Consider the following 18,512-nt stretch of genomic DNA (forward strand, 5'->3'; position numbering starts at 1 on the left):
ATGTCTTTCACACGTGAAGATGAACAATAAAATCATTTATTTACAAGCTATGGCTCTAATTAATTTCTGGCAATTTTCTTACCAAGCTTTAGCTATGGTTCTAGAGTCTTCCAGTTGTTTCACATGAACAAATGATGCTCAGTGGACATGCATAACTGGTCCAGGGATAGCATGGGTGACAATTGAATGGAATGTTTGCTCCACCAGTCCTTTACATCATATTTCCATTACATTGAACGTAGCAAGGACATTGAACCAAAACCACATTCTGTCTTTATCAAGCACAACACTAATCCTATTGTGATTGGGGCAGTTTCTTTGCATAATCCATGCACATGGCTATGGCTGTTTTGCCTTCTTTATCTAGTCACCCGTGCCTAACATCCATCTTTTGATGTAAAAAGTTCCAGACTGGAGAACACGGTTTTGCTCATGAATTTGATTCTTATTATGAAAGAGTGCTTGTTTTGTTTTTAATGCTTCCTGAATTTCCCCCAACGCTTTAATGAAATGCTTCCTGGCACAATATTTATCTCTGCTAGATGAAAATGTTTTGAACTGTCTGTGTGGGATAGCTCTCTAGACATGTATGTCAAATGCTGGTATTTGTAAATTGAGGTCATGTTGATGTGACAATTCATGATGTGTGTTGAACAAAACAGATGTGGGGGCATTACATTTTGAAAAAAAAATATGCTTTGCTTTTCTGACTTGATAAGATGACGCTTGTTTTGTTATTGCTTTTCATTGACAAAATTTTGTGATGCTTATGACAGCTCATGTGTAGGTGATATCCAGATTATGTGCTAAAATACAGAATGTAGTCGACGGTTTAAAAAAAACAACGAACAGACTAAAGGGACCCTGCCAGCCTCTTCATGTCTTGTATTCAGACTGACCTACATACGTGGGAATTTGTGGATTTTAATAATCACTCATGTAATGCTAAGATTTTGAATCTAGCAATCAGGAAGTTTTATAACACATCAGAGATTTATAATCGCAACCGCTTTATTGTGCTTTTTAAGAAATATTGTAGAAATTCCTGATATGGAAATATGGCAAAATTTGGTCAAGTCAAACAGATAATTAGTATGTTTGGAAGAATTATGGTGCTCAGTCAGTAAGAATGAAGAGAGGTGTATGACTTCACATCCCGATCCAGAGATCAACATAAAGAATAAATTGCAGATGGAAGGATTTTCTTCAAACATGGAAGAAATCCCCTTCTTTTCCACCTGCTGATGTTCAAGAACATTATTCCTCTGTGAAATGAAGGGGGAGATGTTGACAAAAGAAGCCTACAACATGTCACATCTCTCCAGCTTCTGAGGAGATCACTGGATTGGGATGATGGTCTTTGGCCGAGTCCCTTTTTAAATATTAAAATGCTTAATTTTTAATTTTTCTTTCCTTCTGAAAAATGTTTAAATGCTAAAGTTGCTTTTATTTAAAAAACAAAACAAAAATAGAATGCAAGAGCTGCAGTGAAGAAAATGCAATAAAAGTATCAATTTCTTATTATTTATTCAGGAGATATCACCTAAGCCTCAAAGTCAGAAAAAAAATGAAGCTGATATTAGCAGTTCTGCCAACATTCAGAAATCGGCACTGCTGCCCTCCAACTTGTCTTCAGGAAAGTCTCGCAGCAAGAAATGCAAACAAGAATCTGGAGATTCTGCAGGGTGTCTAAAGCCCCTTAAAACACCATTTTCCCCAGAGTTAATACAAGTGGAGGATTTGACCTTGATCTCCCAGCTTCCTTCTTCTGGGATAAATAAAACTAGTGAGCACAGACATTTTAAAACATAACCGTAATTGAGAAGTCATCATTGGTGGGTGGTGGGTGTTTTGTTTGAATATGGCTTGTTGATCATGAGTAGATTTTTTTTGAAAAAGAAAGAAAGAAACGGGACTTCAAGGAAGGTATGTCATGGAGTCTTTAACAGTATTGTAATTCAATTCACCAGAAAAATATATATGCAAGAAATAGAGATTTCTTGTACCTTTAAACATCTGAGGAACAGAAGAAAATTCAAAGCAACCAACTGATCTTCCAATTTGAAAGATTTCCTTGTCCTGTTGACTGGAATCCTATCCTCTCCTCTCCTCCCCTCCCCTCCCCATCTCTCCTCCAATTTGAAATATTTCTTTGTCCTATGGACTGGAATCCTCCCCTCCCTCCTCTTTTTCCTCTCTTTCCCCCTCAGTTTTTCCCAAATTATAGCAGGTGACTGGTTTCAAGACTGTTTTTTGATTTTGTTCCTCTTGAGCACACAGTATGAAATTGCAGGGCAGAATTCTTCTCTGCAGTGACACAATGCCTCAACAAACTGCACAGAACAGCAAAACCTTCGTGATCTGCTGATAAAAGAAAGAGGAAAAGAAGGAGGGCTTTTCCTATCTTTTTGTAGCCCATCCTATATTCTTCTAGCACGACGAGCCAACTCTTTTGTTTTCTCCATTACTGGTTAACAGGCAGCAGTATTCCGCTTTTGAGATAAAGATCCCAAAGTTGCTTTCTGAGAAAAGACCCAGGAATGTATCCCTTGAAATCTCTTTACCATTTTAGAAGATGTTTTAAGCATGTTCAGCATCAACAAAAAAGGAGGATTTTTTGGGGTGGTTCCCTTTCTCGTGTCCAACTTCAGAACACCTTCCCTTATTTAATCCTTTCTCCCCTATAGATTATAGGATGTTGGGAAAGGAGGTGTTTTTTTTTGGTTTTGTGAAATAGCAGCCTAAACCTTTTTACTTTGCTCCCCCCAAAAATGGTAAAATGAAGACTCAGAAGAGCTGTTTCCTTGGGCTGCCTTCTAATTGGCACACACTGAAAGAAAACTCAGGATATGATCCAAACAGAAGTATCTACAAATCCGATTGATTTGGAGAGAATATTTTCATTTAATAGGGTAGGGAATAAGAAACGGCTTAAGTTATCCCAAAAAAATATGAGAAAACATTCATTGACTATCCCCAGTAGATACAACATCACATGAATCTGTAAGTAACTTTTCCTGAGGATGATTTGAGTCTATTTTAAATAGGGAAAGGGAGCGATTAAAAAAAAAAAAAATCCATTTAATAATTAAAACTTCTTTTGCATTGGATGGTTTCCACTGCTTCCTCCTTTCCTTTGATTCTTTGTTTGTTTTTGTTTTGAAGTCAAGATCATTTTTAAATAGTTTCTGGCGTGAAACTTTATGGGCCATATTTCATTAAGGGGAAAAAAACACTTTTATTTGGAGTGCTTTGCAAGTGTGCTTTAAGCTTCAAACAATTTGAAATGGGATGCTCTGTATGCCCTTTTAAATAATAAAACATCTTAGCTTCAGTAATTAGGGACTGCAAGGTACACTCTGAAGTGATTTTCATGACTGCACATGCATGAAAAGTAACTACTTCCCTTTGAGTCTCTCCAAAAGCTTCAGGTCCAATTATATTTAGTAGAAGGGGCAAACCCTAAAATTAATGTGATTTTGTAATGTTTAATTTTGCCTGGATGAAACTCTTAACCACAATCATAATTTCTTTCTCCCCATAGGCAAATTCTAGAAGTGTGTTGTCTGTCTCTAGGGGGAAAGAACTTAAGAATAACTTAAATAAATAAATATTACTTATAAATACAGGTGGTCCTCGACTTACAAGCACAATTAAGCCCAAAATCTCTGTTGTTAAGTGAAACATCTGTTAAGTGAGTTTTGACCCATTTTACGACCTTTCTTACCCTAGTTGTTAAGTGAATCAGTGTAAGCCGGTTGTTAAGTGAATCTGGCTTCCCCATTGACTTTTGTTTATCAAAAGGTTGCAAACATGACCTTGAGATACAGCAACAGTCATAAGTCTGAACCAGTTGCCAAACATCTAAATTTTGATCATGTGACTATCGGGATGATGAAAAGGTCGTAACTGAAGAAGGTCATAAGTCACTTTTTTCAGTAGCGTCGTAACTTTGAGCGGTCACTAAATGAACTGCTGTAAGTCGAGGACTACCTGTACAAGTTCATATCAAAAATTTTAGTAGGTATTAAATGTTGCAACAGTTCACAGCTATGCTACGAAAGACCAAATACTGAAAAATATCATAGCCAGCAGTCCAATAATTGATTTTGCTGATAGTGATTTAGTCATTGCAAAAGATGCCAGCTGCTTAAAAGCTGAAGGTAATCATGCATCAGGCTACAGCTAATAACTTAATTTGTTGAATATAGCTAAATGCTGAAGCAGATTGGAGGCAATTCATCAAAATAAACACTGAATGCAACAGCAGTAATTGAAAAGCAACGATTAAAACATCTAATATCCATAATATAGATTTAAGCAATATAACAGTAATATCCTTATTGACAGCTAACATCCTAGACTGTCTACAGTCTGTCAGCAAAATGATTGATTAACACACACACACAATGCTTCTAGAAGCCCTGCATTCAGCATACATAGTTTTTTTAAAAAAATTTGGGTCTGGATGTGTATCATTCTGTCCTTGATTTGGTATGCTGGTAAAAAGGATATGCATTGTTTTTACAACATCCTTCAGTTTCATCCAAGAGTTAAAAAGAGAGACATTTTATAAACCAACTAGATTAGATATCTTCATACTACTCATGGCCTTTTGTATCAACCTGGCTTCAGATAATCTTATTTTCCTGTGATTATTTTCACACACACACACACACACACACACACACACACACACACACACACACACACACACACATTAGTGATTGCTCCTGTGCTGTTACTCTCAAAAACCTTTCTAGTCAGTTTCCTGCCACTTTTTTTTTTGTTTTTTGTTTTTAAAGACGTGAATTATAGACAGATCAGAACTATTTCAAACAATGGCCTGATGATAATACCCTTAAAAAAAGATGATAGCATGAGACATCTAGTTGTGTCTGCTTCAGCGACGACATTGCAAAGTCTCTTTTTAGGTGGATCACAGCCAGTGAAGATCCTTAGATCCTTCAAAAATAGCCACGGGAGACGAAGATTTGCAGCACTTAGAGACAGATTTCATTGCTTCCTGATTCTCTAGAAAAAGGTCCTTCTCTCTCTCTCCAGTCATTCATGGTAAAGGTTCTCCATCCATGCCCCAAATGAACCCACGCTCGTTAATGGAGGGTAATGTATTTCCTTGTTAATCCAGAACCAGACAGGAACCAAGCATTTAAAATAATGCCTTCACAAGAAGTTGCCTGTCCTAACAAGAGCTGGCTAGTAAGCCAGGCCTTTGCCATACTAGGGGTATAACTTAACAACGCCTAGAACACAATGCTTGTCTGTTAACACTGCATTCTTTCTTTTGTGTAGTTCCCAATCTTGCTCATGTAACCCTTGAGAAGCATGGACTAAGTCTTCCTCTTGACTTAAGCAGTAACTTGGATGTTTCAGCCCTGTTCCCTGGGGAAGCTGCCCTCTATAGCAAACAGCCCAGTCAGGAGAAGGAAGAGAACCAGATTATTAGATGCCATCTTTCCAAAACAGGAACGGATGGCAGAATAGCTCCGGTGGCCCCAGGTAAAATAATCTGTCAACCTTTTTCAAATGTATTAAACGTGCATGTGCATTTTCATGGACTCTTTGATATCTATATATGCTTCGATGCATATCTAGAAAATGCAGTGTGTGCGTGTATGTTTGTTTGCAAACTTCTGTATATGTCCAGTTCATTTCCCAGGAAACACAAACAGTTTGAGGGGATATTGGTGCCCAAATCCTTGTATATTGTTCTGTAAGAAAGTTATTTTAATTTGCAGTTGTAAATTGAGATTGGACAACACTGTTGTAGGTAGCCTTCATCTTCCTACTGTATTCAGTTCTATGTGGAAATAACAGTATTTAGATTGTTTTTAATTTATTTTAGTCCTTGATTTTATGTAGATTTTCCTAGAGTTAATAATGCACATTGGTTAATAATGCACTTTTCAGGTCCAAGATGTATAAATGACCTAATCAAAACATATAGATTAGGTTCAACATATAAAGGTTGGTTTGGGTTTAACATGCTGTATGATTTCACAACAACTTGGATTATACACGATATTTTATGGTTTGGTGTGTTGTAACTCAAATCATGAAAGTAGGTCTTAATGTGTCAGCTTCTTATTATGAGATAGCAAGGAATCATTGCCAATCTTTCCAGAAAAAAAATAATCATTGAACAGAAACTACATTTTATTTTTGGAAATAATATGGCTAAAATTTAGATGCATCTGTGCCATCTTTGACTCTACAGGAACACTGAAAATTGAGAGGAAATCAAAATTGGAAGAAAGAGCCTCATCTTTACTTGGTATGAACATAAAATTAAGAACGTTCATGGTAATCTTTTTTATCTTTTTTTTTATTATCTGTATCACTTAAAATGACCTGTTTATAATTATTGGTGGCATGATTTGATAGTTTTGTTTCCTCAAGTTATTTTTGAGGCATTGAATCATATTAAAGGGAAATTATTCCCTTTGGAAATAATTCCAAAATTGGTTCAGTTGCTAAATAGATATGATTACTAGTTAATAGACTTGTATTTTTTGATGCCAAAATGCCACTGAAATTATGTCTTTTATATTGAATTCATTCACCATGACATTCTTAAAAAGCACCAGTTTTGTGCAGACATATATGATGCTAAGAGAAAAAAATGAACAAACCACATTAGAGCTTAGTGCTCTGTATAAATTGGGCTATTTTTATACTTCACTATATTTTACTGCACTATAAATCTTAGTTCCTAGATTAAAATTTCACATTTCCCTTCTTTTCCCACTGCCTCCACTGCTTAAATCCACTTTTATTCACTTGATCAATTAGTTTTTGTTTTGTTTTTTTCCCAGGCAGGATATTGATATTAGATGACAATTGTTTTAAGTGAGTTAGATTCTTTCCAATTAAAACCATCATTTGCAACACAGGTAAAAAAAAGGAGAAGGAGAGGAAAGAGAAGAAGGAAAAAGATCTGAAGTCAAAACAGAAGAAGAAGAAAAAGAAAAAGAAGAAAGCGAAACAGCATGGTATACCCAACATATAAACATATGAGCAAAACGTATCCATGCGGTTGCTCCTATATGATGATGCGTTAGTTTTTAAAGCAGGTGCTCATAAAATTCCCCCAAACGTTGCTTTAAAATGTGCTTGTTGGCTCTCTTCAGGTACAACCTGCTGACTAGTTTTACCTGTTTTCCAATGTGCACCTTGTCCTTTTTCTTTGACATTTCTTCTCTGAACAGCAATGAGTGCTCCTGCGAAAGAATGTATGATTTACTTGACTGGTTATGCAGTACGTAAAGGGCCTCTTGTGCTTCTCTCCTGAAATCCAGATATTTATTATATTCGACGTTCTCTTGACATCTGCTCTGATTGTAAGAAGCTTATAACATGTAAACCTTTGAACAGCAAGATGGCAGTTGGCATGTCCCAGAGGTCTGTTGTTATTTGAAAAGCATGAACAGGGAAGTGAGAATCGATTCAAACTTCCACCGTTTGTTAGTTCTTTGAATATAAATCACAAGACAGGCTAAGCTATGATTTGATGAGACCTAGCATGTCTTTAGCAGGCGAGCCATACTTTAAATCAGGTGAAATCCAGCAGTTTCTGGCGAATCGGTAGTGGAAATTTTGAGTAGTTCGGATAACCGGCAAATACCACCTCTGGCTGGAACCAGAATGGGGTGGGAATGGAGATTTTGCAATATCCTTGCCCCAGAATGGGGTGGGAATGGAGATTTTGCAATATCCTTGCCCCAGAATGGGGTGGGAATGGAGATTTTGCAATATCCTTCCCCCAGGAGCGGGGTGGGAATGAAGATTTTGCAGTATCCTTCCCCTGCCACGCCCACCAAGCCACGACACCAGAACCAGTAGTAAAAAAAATTCGATTTCACCACTGCTTTAAATGGTGCTTAAGCCAGAACTTCAATTGTTACCCATGTTTGTAGAACATTTTTGTATTTAACCAAAGCTTTGTGTATGATGGAGATTGAGATTTCCCTGTTACTAACTTCCTTTTTACAGTTTCTGGACCAAGAAACAGGAGATAAGACATGTCTGCAAAATGAGACTTCTATAACACAAAGCCACACTGGCTTTTTTTTTTTTAATTTTCCTTGAGGTTCTCTATGGAGATTCTTAGTCATCCAGTCATGGTTGTCCCAAAGGTGCTTTTTAAAAAGGCGACTGGACTTCCTTTGCTTTTGCTCGAAGACATTTCACTTCTTATCCAAGAAGCTTCTTCAGAACTGAAGAAGGGTTGTCTTGCAGTTGTGCACAGTCAGGAAATTAGAACACCAAGAGAAGAGGAGGCCCAAATTTCTCCATGAATGGCGGTTCTGATTGTGGACCACTGCAGTTTTTGTCACTATTTTTCAGTACAATTTTGAGGGAAGGAGGGAAGAAAGGAAGGAAGGAAGTATAAGTAAAGTATAAGTATAATTTTATTTCTATACCGCCCTTCTCCCGAAGGACTCAGGGCGGTGTACAGCCTATTTAAAAACACAAGACAAACATCAATTAAAAATTAAAAATTATTAAACAAATTCGGCTCAATTTAAAACCCCAAAAATTTAAAATACCCCAATTTAAAACTATTATATTGATAGCCCGGCCTGGCGGAACAACAGGGTCTTGAGAGCGCAGCGAAACACCCGGAGGTCGGAGATCTTACGTATTTCCGGGGGCAGTTCATTCCACAGGGCTGGGGCTCCCACAGAGAAGGCCCTCCCCCTGGGTGTCGCCAGCCGACATAACTTGGCCGATGGCACCCTGAGGAGACCCTCTCTGTGGGAGCGAACTGGCTGGTGGGAAGCTATTGGCAGAAGTCGGTCTCGAAGGTACCCGGGTCCTATGCCATGGAGCGCTTTAAAGGTGGTGAACAACACCTTGAATCGCACCCGGAAGACCACTGGGAGCCAGTGCAGCTCGCGCAGGAGGGGTGTCACATGGGCACAACGAGTTGCGCCCATAACCACCCGCTGGCCAGTATAAGGCCAGGAAGGAAGGAAGGAAAAGGAAAAGGAAAAAAAGAGTCACTCATTGCCAAGATGGCAGGATATTGGCCACCAGGAAGGAAAACTGGGAAGTTACGGCTGATAGGATCCAATCTGGGTCAGTCACCAGGACCAGAAGTTTTATCTTCCGAGCTTTCGGACTTGTGCTGGAGCCCATCTTCAGGGAACTTCTCTCTAGCCTACAAAAGATGGGCTTCAGCATGAATCCAAAAGCTCAGAACCTCCGATTCCTGTGACTGACCCAGATTGGATCCTACAACATTATCCTGGGACGCTTATATTCGCCTCCATTCTATGGCTGATAATTGTTTGCTGTGCCAGTATAAGGCCAGGATTTGGGCCACGTTTGGTTTAGCCTATAATGATGTGGGTTGCCAGCAGGATGAGTTGATTTAAATCAACTCGATTTAAATCGTAAGTTTTAAAGAGCAACTGTCATCTCTGTCCCGCAGCAGCTCCCCCCCCGACCCACTGTTGGCTCACCGACAGTCCCAATATTGCAGAATATACAGCCTCATGCTACATAACTAAGCTGCATTTCATGCTGAATAAACTAAATTAATGTATCTTAAATAGAAAACTATCTTTAGATAGATTTTTACTCCAAAAGCATTTTATTAAAATAAATTTAATAAAAATAAAAAAAATCCAGTTTAAATAAAAAAGAAAAACATTATTTATTTATTTTAAAAAATCATCGATTTTTATCCACCCTGATTGCCAGTTAGTGGGAAGTTACTTGACTTTCTGCCCCATATTTTGCTCGATAAATCACTTCAAAGCCAACCGATGCAATATCTCAGGCGTTTGTGAACATTCAGGTTGAAAACATTTAAAGTTGTATTTTTGTTCCATATACCATCCCTCTTACAGCTGCACCCCTGTGGTTTCCTTTGCAGATTACTCTGACTTCGAGGATAGTTCCCTCGACTACTTCGATAGGTGCTCCTCCCCCTTCACTAGGTCTTCTGGCAGCTCGCTGACCCTCCGCAGCACCACGACGGAGAAGAGCACGTCCTATCAGTACCCGAGGGCTATTTTGTCGGTCGATCTCAGCGGGGAAAGTAGGTCTGCTTTGCTCTGCGATAGTTTTTAGAATTGACTTTTCCTTTTTTCCTGTTAATGTAATCATTCCACTTGCACAGAATGGTTTCCAAGGTCCATCGTGCTTCATGCAGACTTCGGTCATCCTGTTGTAGCCTGCCAGCATCCAGCTGGCGGCAGACTCGGACAATGAGGAGGTTGGGGAGGAACACGGGCCAGTCCTGGAGTCTGGGGAAGGCTCCGATGAGTGCCAGGGTCATCGGACAATTATCAGCTACCTTCGGAGTTGGAGATAAGATGGGCTGAAGAACAGCTGGAGCCTGTTCCTGATGTGTGCGTGCGCAGAGCTGCCAGGAGAAGGGAACAGTTAAAGAACAAGGGCTGACTCGGGAGTAAAGGCACAGGTGGTCAGTGAATGGCTCCTCCTATAGGGAATAAGGTTGACTCAGCCTTCCATCCTTCCGAGGTAGGTAAAATGAGGACCCGGATTGTGGGGGCAATAAGCTGACTTTGTATAAAAAAGAACACTGCTTAGGGGAGGCCGAAAGCCCTACTAAGCAGGTATATACAAAAGTATGAAGGCTATTGCTTAACGCATTGTAAGCAGCCCTGAGTCTCCAGAGAAGGGCGGCATATACATCGAACCAATAAATAAATAAAATAAAATAAAATAAAATAAAATAAAATAAAATAAAATAAAATAAAATAAAATAAATAGGAGCGAAAGTGGAGCGGAGTTTGCAGGAGACAATTAGTTCATTTCATTGGTGTGAAGATCTGTTCGTGACTTTGAATGGTCACTAAATGAAGTGTTGTAAGTCAAGGACTACCTGTAGTAACTACTAATCCTTAGCATCCTCTGGATCCCTCCTGCCACCCCCAACTTTATAGAAGGACTATTTCATAGAATTAGTTTACTTATTCATTTACATTTCAAGGTTTCCTGATTCCTCAACAACTCCAGGTGGCTTAGAAATAAAAGAGGAAAAAATACATACAAAAAGAAGAACATTGCTGATCAGAATACCACTACCCAGTCTTAAGTTAAACTGAACTAGTGGTCCAGTCTAGCGGTTAAGGCACCAAGCTAGAAAGCAAGAGACTGGGAGTTCTAGTCCCACCATAACCATAGATCAGAATTTGCAAGGTTTAATTATGTTAGTCTTACAATATAGTCCAGAAAGGCAGCACAACCAGACAGAGCTGTTTACAAGATGCTGGATTTTTATTTTTGTTTGATAGTTTAGTTATGGGTGAAACTTTTTAAAAACATTTCTTCTTCCTTTTTAATTTGATTGGTTGGAGCATAGTGGTGGTTTACTGCTCACCTGGAGTTTTACGATTGTTTTAATGGTGGCTGTACTTTTCGCCAGCTGTTTAAAGTTAAAACACTAATTCATCTTATTCCTGTCAATCTCTTTTTGACTATTTCTAGTTATTTCTACGCGCCAGCTAAAAGGTTTCTGAAAGAACAGTGTCCTAAATAAGTTTAGGCATTTTTGTTAATACAGTATCTGCTATGCAGAGAAGTATCCAATCTTATCTATTTTGGGTATTAAACATAAACCAGTCTCACATCAGAACATAGAACAATAGAGTTGGAAGGGACCTTGGAGATCTTCTAGTCCAACCCCCTGCTGGAGCAGACCCTATACCATTTCAGACAAATGGCTGTCCAGGCTCTTCTTGAAAACCTCCAGTGATGGAGCATTTACAACTTCTGGAGGCAATTTGTTCCACTGATTAATTGTTCTAACTGTCAGGAAATTTCTCCTTAGTTCCAGGTTGCTTCTCTCCTTGGTTAGTTTCCATCCACCGCTGCTTATCTTGCCTGTTTTGGAGAACAGGTTTTCCCTTTCTTCTTCGTGACAGCCTCTCAAATGTTGGAAGATTGCTCTCATGTCCTAGTTCTTCTTTTATGTTATATCATTTTTTTTGGTAAAGATCTTATTTATATATATATTTTTATATCTGATCGTCCAAACCCCCTCCAAATCATCTTGCAGACCTTTCTGATATGGAGTTTTTGGATGACTCTTCCACCGAGAGCTTGCTGTTGAGCGGCGATGAATATAATCAGGATTTTGATTCGACCAATTTTGAAGAGTCCCAAGACGAAGAGGACGCTCTGAATGAAATAGTCAGGTGCATCTGCGAAATGGATGAGGAAAAAGGCTTCATGATTCAGGCAAGAACTCTGCTGTTTACTGTCAAATTTTCGTTGCAGAAAATTTTCACCCAGTTCTACATGTCACTAGGCCAGAGTAATTTAGTCCTTGTTGGTAGATGAATTTCAGGCTGGATTGATCCAGCAGATTTCCAGTCGGCTCACAGATGTTATTCCTAAAACAGTCACGGTTCAGACTGTGGCTGCAAAAAGATTAGAATAGAATAGAATAGAATAGAATAGAATAGAATAGAATAGAATAGAATAGAATAGAATAGAATAGAATAGAATAGAATTCTCTATTGGCCAAGTGTGATTGGACACATAAGGAATTTGTCGTTGGTGCATTTGCTCTCAGTGTACATAAAAAGAGAAGATACATTCATCAAGAATCATAAGTTATAACACTTGCTGATAGTCATAGGGAACAAATAAGCAATTGAATCATACTAGGAAACAATATAAATCGTAAAGATACAGCAACAAGTTACAGTCATATAGTCGTAAGTGGGAGGAGATGGGTGATAGGAACGATGAGAAGATTAATAGTAATAGTTATAGTAATGCAGACTAAGTGAATAGTTTGACAGTGTTGAGGGAATTATTGTTTAGCAGAGTGATGGCGTTCGGGAAAAAACTGTCCTTGTGTCTAGTTGTTCTGGTGTGCAGTGCTGTATAGCGTTGTTTTGAGGGAAGGAGTTGAAACAATTTATGTCCAGAATGCAAGGGGTGTGTAAACATTTTCACAGCCCTCTTTTGGGAGGGCTGCCTCAATGGAAGGCAGGTTGGTAGTAATTGTTTTTTCTGCAGTTCTAATTATCCTCTGAAGTCTGTGTCTGTCTTGTTGCGTTGCAGAACCAAACCAGACAGTTATGGAGGTGCAGATGACAGACTTAATGCGAATGAACTTGTTTGCTTATTACTATGAGGTTAGGGAAGCCAAATCTTTTCATTCAGCCAGGCATAAATGTAAGCCAGTTGCCAAGCACCTGTATTGCATTCTGGGGACCACAAATGTTGTGCAGCGGTCATAAGCTTGAATACAGGTCGTAAATAACGTTCCCTAAGGTTGTTGAACTATGGTAAAACAAATGGTCATAAGTTGTAGAGTATCTGTACTAAAAGGACACTTGACAGGAAGAACTACAATTTGAATGCGCATGATGGAGTTAAATCTTAATTGTGTATATGTTACGTATGTCTTTTTTAATATTTATATTCAATAAAAGCTACTTTTAATAAATCTTAATTGATGCTTGATTATGCCTTTCGTCTCCTGCATTCATTTCTCTTTGTTTTTATCATCCTGACAGTGTGAAGAGTGCTTGTGTTGGCAACACAGTGCGTGTATGGGATTGTTGGAAGACAGCATTCCCGAGCAATATATCTGCTACATTTGCAGGGATCCACCTGGTAAGGACCCATTTTCAAGTCCTTTTCAAACTGATTTCCAAGCTTTGCATTTCACGTTAATATTAGTATAAAGATCACCATCTACAAAAGAACTTAGAGTATGCTTAGACAATTAAGCCTGCTTTTATTGTTGTTTTCCCGGGTGCCCTTGAAAATAGTTTGGCAACTCATGTACAATTTTGCCCTAATCTACCAGCCTAATAAGCCTCTAATTACTGTATCCTGCCACCATGTGCGAATAAGACAGTGTTTGTATTCTTGTGATATTTATAATTTGCAATGTAATTTGAAGATTGGTCTAAGTTTTAAAACGTAACCATGCCACTGAAACAGAATAAATGTGCAGTAGGAAAATCCCACCTCCTATTTTAGCTTGACTTTGATTTCCCATACCCTCTAGAGTCCTAGATGGAAATTATTTGACTTTCAAAAATGTGGCGGCAACATCTGAAGTCAGTGGTCTCTACAGCCATACAATTTTGTTAAAGGGGCACCACTGAGCGATAATAAATGCATGCTGGTTGCCAACCAACATAGATCACGTGATTGCGGAGATGCTGCAATGGTGTATGTGTTTTACATTGTATATATGCATGTATTATTGACAGTGCATCCTTTTGTCCAAGATTTGTGGTTATAATTTTTTGAATATTTTTCTTGGGCTCTTTGTGCTACTCTACCCCGTCTTTGTATTTAGGAACTCCTCTGGGTTTTAAACATTGAATGAATGTTATCATAAATGTGTGAATGGACTTATGGGTGTTTTAAATCCTGATAAATAGAGAACTTTCCATTGTTTTAACAGCTTTTGACAGTTCGTTAAATAAACGCTTGCTTCCCACTTGTACATTTTTCCTACTGGAATTTGATTTCTTTTAACTATAATTGGTCCGGAATAATTTTCTGGGAATTGTGGTAATATAATAAAAATCTCACTCTCATGTTTTCTCCAGGTCAGAGATGGAGTGCCAAATATCTCTGTGACAAAGACTGGTTGAACAATGGCCACATGTGTGGCTTGTCATTCTTAAAAGAGAATTATTCCCATTTAAATGCCAAAAAGATTGTGTCAACGCATCGCCTTCTGGCCGACGTCTATGGTGTTACAGAAATATTACACGGACTACAGCTGAAGATTGGAATACTAAAGTAAGCGTAACTTGTGGTTCTGTAATTTCTACGTAATTTTGAGGATTCTATGTTGATATTACAGAGGATTTCCCTTTCAATCAATTATTTCTATTAATGACAGAAAGTATTCAATCTGAACAGTACATGGGCACTTTAGATCAGTGTTTCTCAATCTTAGCGGCTTTGAGACGCGCGGACTTCAACTCCCAGGATTCTCCAGCCATCACGGAGAATTAAGTTGCCATGGTTGAGAAACATTACTTCAGATGTTTCATCAGGAAAACCACTCATTGTAATTAACATTTCATTTTTTAAACTAAAATCATAGGCATTTTTTTAGGGGGGCAGGCTTCTTTTCTTTTCAGACAGTGCTTATATCAGGGGTCTCCAATCTTGGCAATTTTAAGACTTGTGGACTTCAACTCCCAGAATTCCTCAGAAACTTTGCTTGGTGGGAGTTGAAGTCCACAAGTCTTAAAGTTGCCAAGGTTGGAGACCTCTGGTTTATATGACTTGGTGCTTTTATTAGTTTCACCTGAATTAATCTTTTTTTAAAAAAATTTTTTACCTCAGAAATAAGCATCACCCCGATCTTCATCTCTGGGCTTGCACAGGTGTGCGGAAGGATCACGACCAAATCACTGTTGGAATAGAAAGAAGGGTCGTAACTGTGCCCGAAGCCGTTAATCCTTCGGGAAGGACGTGTCATAGTCAAAATCATAAAGAGCCCCCTCGCTTAGCTCCAAAGATGGAAGAAACGTACATCAGAAGTGAACACAGTTACCAGAAACCGAGTTTTGGTCTGGATTGCAAACCGGTGGTTGATCCCACCAGCTCGGAGGATGATGATGCCAGCAGTTTTGAACAGAACCAGGAGCGTCTCTTAGAAGAGAAAAACTGTTTACAACACTCATCCACAGAAGATGGTTTGGGCCATCAGGTAAATCAACCTGTTCATCTGTGGCACCTTTTAGAATTACAGCGACAAAAAAAATAAGAGCCTTCTAAGCCAGGGAAACCCAGGAGAAGCCCCGTTCACATTGTGTGTGCCATGGCATTATCATGCCAAATGAAGCACATTATGGGATTTGCATCATTTATGTTATAATGCCATGACAAAATGATATCTCTCATATATATATATATATATATATATATATAAAAATAAGGTTCCCGACTCTAGGGGGTGGTGCTGATCTCCGTTTCAAAGCCAAAGAGCCAGCGCTGTCAGAAGACGGAACACTGTTACCTTCCCACCAAAGGTGGTCCCTATTTTTCTATTTGCATTTTTTACGTGCTTTCGAACTGCTCGATTAGCAGAAGCTGAGACAAGTAACGGGAGCTCACCCTATTATGCAGCACTAGGAATTTGAACCGCAGAACTGCCGACCTTTTGATCGACAAGCTCAGCGTCTTAGCCACTGAGCCACTGCATAGATAGATAGATAGATAGATAGATAGATAGATAGATAGATAGATAGATAGATAGATAGATAGATAGATAGATAGAAGAGAAGTTCTTAGTGCTCTCTGAGTTTGGTTATTTTCTTGCAGATGATTCATAATCCAAATTACATAATATCACCAGTACTATTTTTTTAACAAAACTTCAGTATTTTTTTTCAATTTTTTTTGTTTTTTTTTACTGTAACACACTAGTTGCATGAAATATGCTGATAATGACCTTGGAAAGAAGAACTGAAGTCATGCTTCCTGTTGTCTTCCGAGGGTACAATATAAATCAGAAATTTCATTGTGCAAAGAAATGTGTTCCATGTAGATAGATGTGAGGAATCACTCCCTTAATTTTGGAAGCATTTATGAACAAAGTTAAAAATTCCTCATCTTGAAAGGTTGGAGGAAGAGTTTAAGGGTGCTTCTGGTTTGTCCTCCGGGGAAGAACTATCCAAGAAAAGAGATTTTGTCACTCCTGAGCAAAAGGGCTATTTTCCAAATAGGACAATTTAGCTTGTAAGGTAGTCCTTGACTTAAATCCATTCTTTTAAGTGACCATTTGAAGTTACAACGGCACTGAAAAAAGATGATTTATGATAGTTTTTCATTCTTATCGTTGCATACCCACAGTCACGTGATCAAAATTCAAGTGTTTGGCGGCCGGCAGGTATTTATGGCGGTGTCCTGAGATCATGTTATCACCTTTTGCGACCTTCCAACAAACAAAAATTAAAGGGGAAGCCAGATTCGTTTAACAACTGTGTTACTAACTTAACAACTGCAGTGATTCACTTAACAATTGTAGCAAGAAAGGTCATAGAATGGAGCATATTTCACTTAAAGTTAGGGTCTTGTCTTGGTTAGCAACAGAAATGTTGGGTTCAGTTGTGGTTATAAGACGAGGACTATTTATATTCTTGTGCTTCGTTTCTGTTGTTTCTGTGTTCAGTTGACGATCAGAGGCAAAAGTGCGTTTAGGCTCCAGGTATGGCTACTCCAAAGTGGTCTGTAGAAATGGGCTCATCCATAGAATCCCTTCCACCTAGGGATCTGAATTTAAAAGATGATCGAACTTTGGGATAACTGTTCTGACCTAGGCTTCCTGATATAGTAAAAAGCACACAATTACTCCCAAAAACCCTTTTTAAAATTTTGACAGCTGTGAATTCCTTTCATTCACAGCACGTGCTGATTCACCAAGAGTTTATAAATAGTCCAACAGAAGTCTGCCAGAGTCCTTGGGATAAGGCTGGTAAACACTCACCTTTATCTTCTTTGACACACTGCCAAAGACCTAATTGGCAATTATCTTGGCAAGGCCACAAAGAAACACAGTCAAAAACGGAGCTTCAAAGTACAGACTGTCACCATCCACAACGTTGCTTCCTGCAAAGGGCCACATGCCTTTGCTCTTCCTTTATGTCTTATGGGAGGGGCCAATCGTCTCCAAGCCTTCCTCCCGAGTCGTCCCTTTTGTTTTAACTGTTCTTGCCTTCTGGCAGCTCTATGCATGCGTGCACTGGGAACAGGCTCCCCATGATCCTCTGCCTCTCTGATGTCCGACTCTGGAGGCTCCGGAGGCATCACATGACTCCCAGATGGCCCTGGCCCCATCTCTGCCTCTGACGCAGAGCCCTTGTCCGAGCCTTCCCCAGACTCCAGGACTGGCCCATGTTCCTCCCCAGACTCCTCACTGTCCGACTCTGCTGCCAGCTCCGCAGGCTGCTGGTGGACCACAACAATAACTTAGTTCTTAACATTTTTTTGGTAGAAGCAGAAGCCTATTAGAGAGAGGTTTAGCTCTGCCCCATAATAAGATTCACCAGTATTTTTAGGTCAGTCACCCATAAACCTTTTCTAAGAATTCATTCCTTCAAGTAGTAACCAGCAAAAGAGGAGTGCACTTCAAAGGTCTTCTGCTGGACCATTCCTTTTATCGCCATGATTTTAAAATTTCCATGCATGTATCTTTCTTCATTTATTCCATGGTGGTTACCATCCCAGGGTAAAGGAGATGGAGAACTTCTTTTGTTTTGTTTTACAGTAGACTTTTATCATTCACGATGGTATTCTGACATAGCTACCTTTGATCTTGCTAGATCAGGGGTGTCAAACTCGATTTCATTGAGGGACGCATCAGGGTTGTGTTTGACCTTGGGGGGGCAGGGGGGGGGCGTGATCAGCTCGACATCAATTGTGTGTGTGGGAGCCGGTGGTGGCCTGAGTGCTCTGCCAGTGAAAATGGGCTCCCGAGATTTGTTTTTGGGTGCGACGGCCTCCTACAACTCTCTGCAGCA

The 18,512-nt window shown here is 39.2% G+C and overlaps 1 protein-coding gene across 11 annotated transcripts in view; it reads left to right on the top strand.

Moving 5' to 3' along the window:
• PHF20L1 (PHD finger protein 20 like 1) overlaps window positions 1-18,512 on the top strand; it is a 63,272-nt gene that overhangs the window by 36,826 nt on the left and 7,934 nt on the right. For 8 of the 11 annotated variants that reach the window (XM_034434814.3, XM_034434815.3, XM_087890904.1 and 5 more), the window contains 9 exons: window positions 1,534-1,786; window positions 5,314-5,520; window positions 6,239-6,295; window positions 6,915-7,013; window positions 9,905-10,069; window positions 12,056-12,237; window positions 13,530-13,629; window positions 14,583-14,778; window positions 15,334-15,700. In XM_034434814.3, the coding sequence (XP_034290705.1) occupies window positions 1,534-1,786; window positions 5,314-5,520; window positions 6,239-6,295; window positions 6,915-7,013; window positions 9,905-10,069; window positions 12,056-12,237; window positions 13,530-13,629; window positions 14,583-14,778; window positions 15,334-15,700 (1,626 nt within the window). The remainder of the gene's footprint in view (window positions 1-1,533; window positions 1,787-5,313; window positions 5,521-6,238; window positions 6,296-6,914; window positions 7,014-9,904; window positions 10,070-12,055; window positions 12,238-13,529; window positions 13,630-14,582; window positions 14,779-15,333; window positions 15,701-18,512) is intronic. The other 3 variants (XM_034434817.3, XM_087890903.1, XM_087890907.1) reach the window with 1 other exon arrangement.

The sequence above is a fragment of the Pantherophis guttatus genome, chromosome 3 (genome assembly GCF_059756535.1).
Source record: "Pantherophis guttatus breed Tessera chromosome 3, ASM5975653v1, whole genome shotgun sequence".
Classification (NCBI taxonomy): Eukaryota; Metazoa; Chordata; class Lepidosauria; order Squamata; family Colubridae; genus Pantherophis; species Pantherophis guttatus.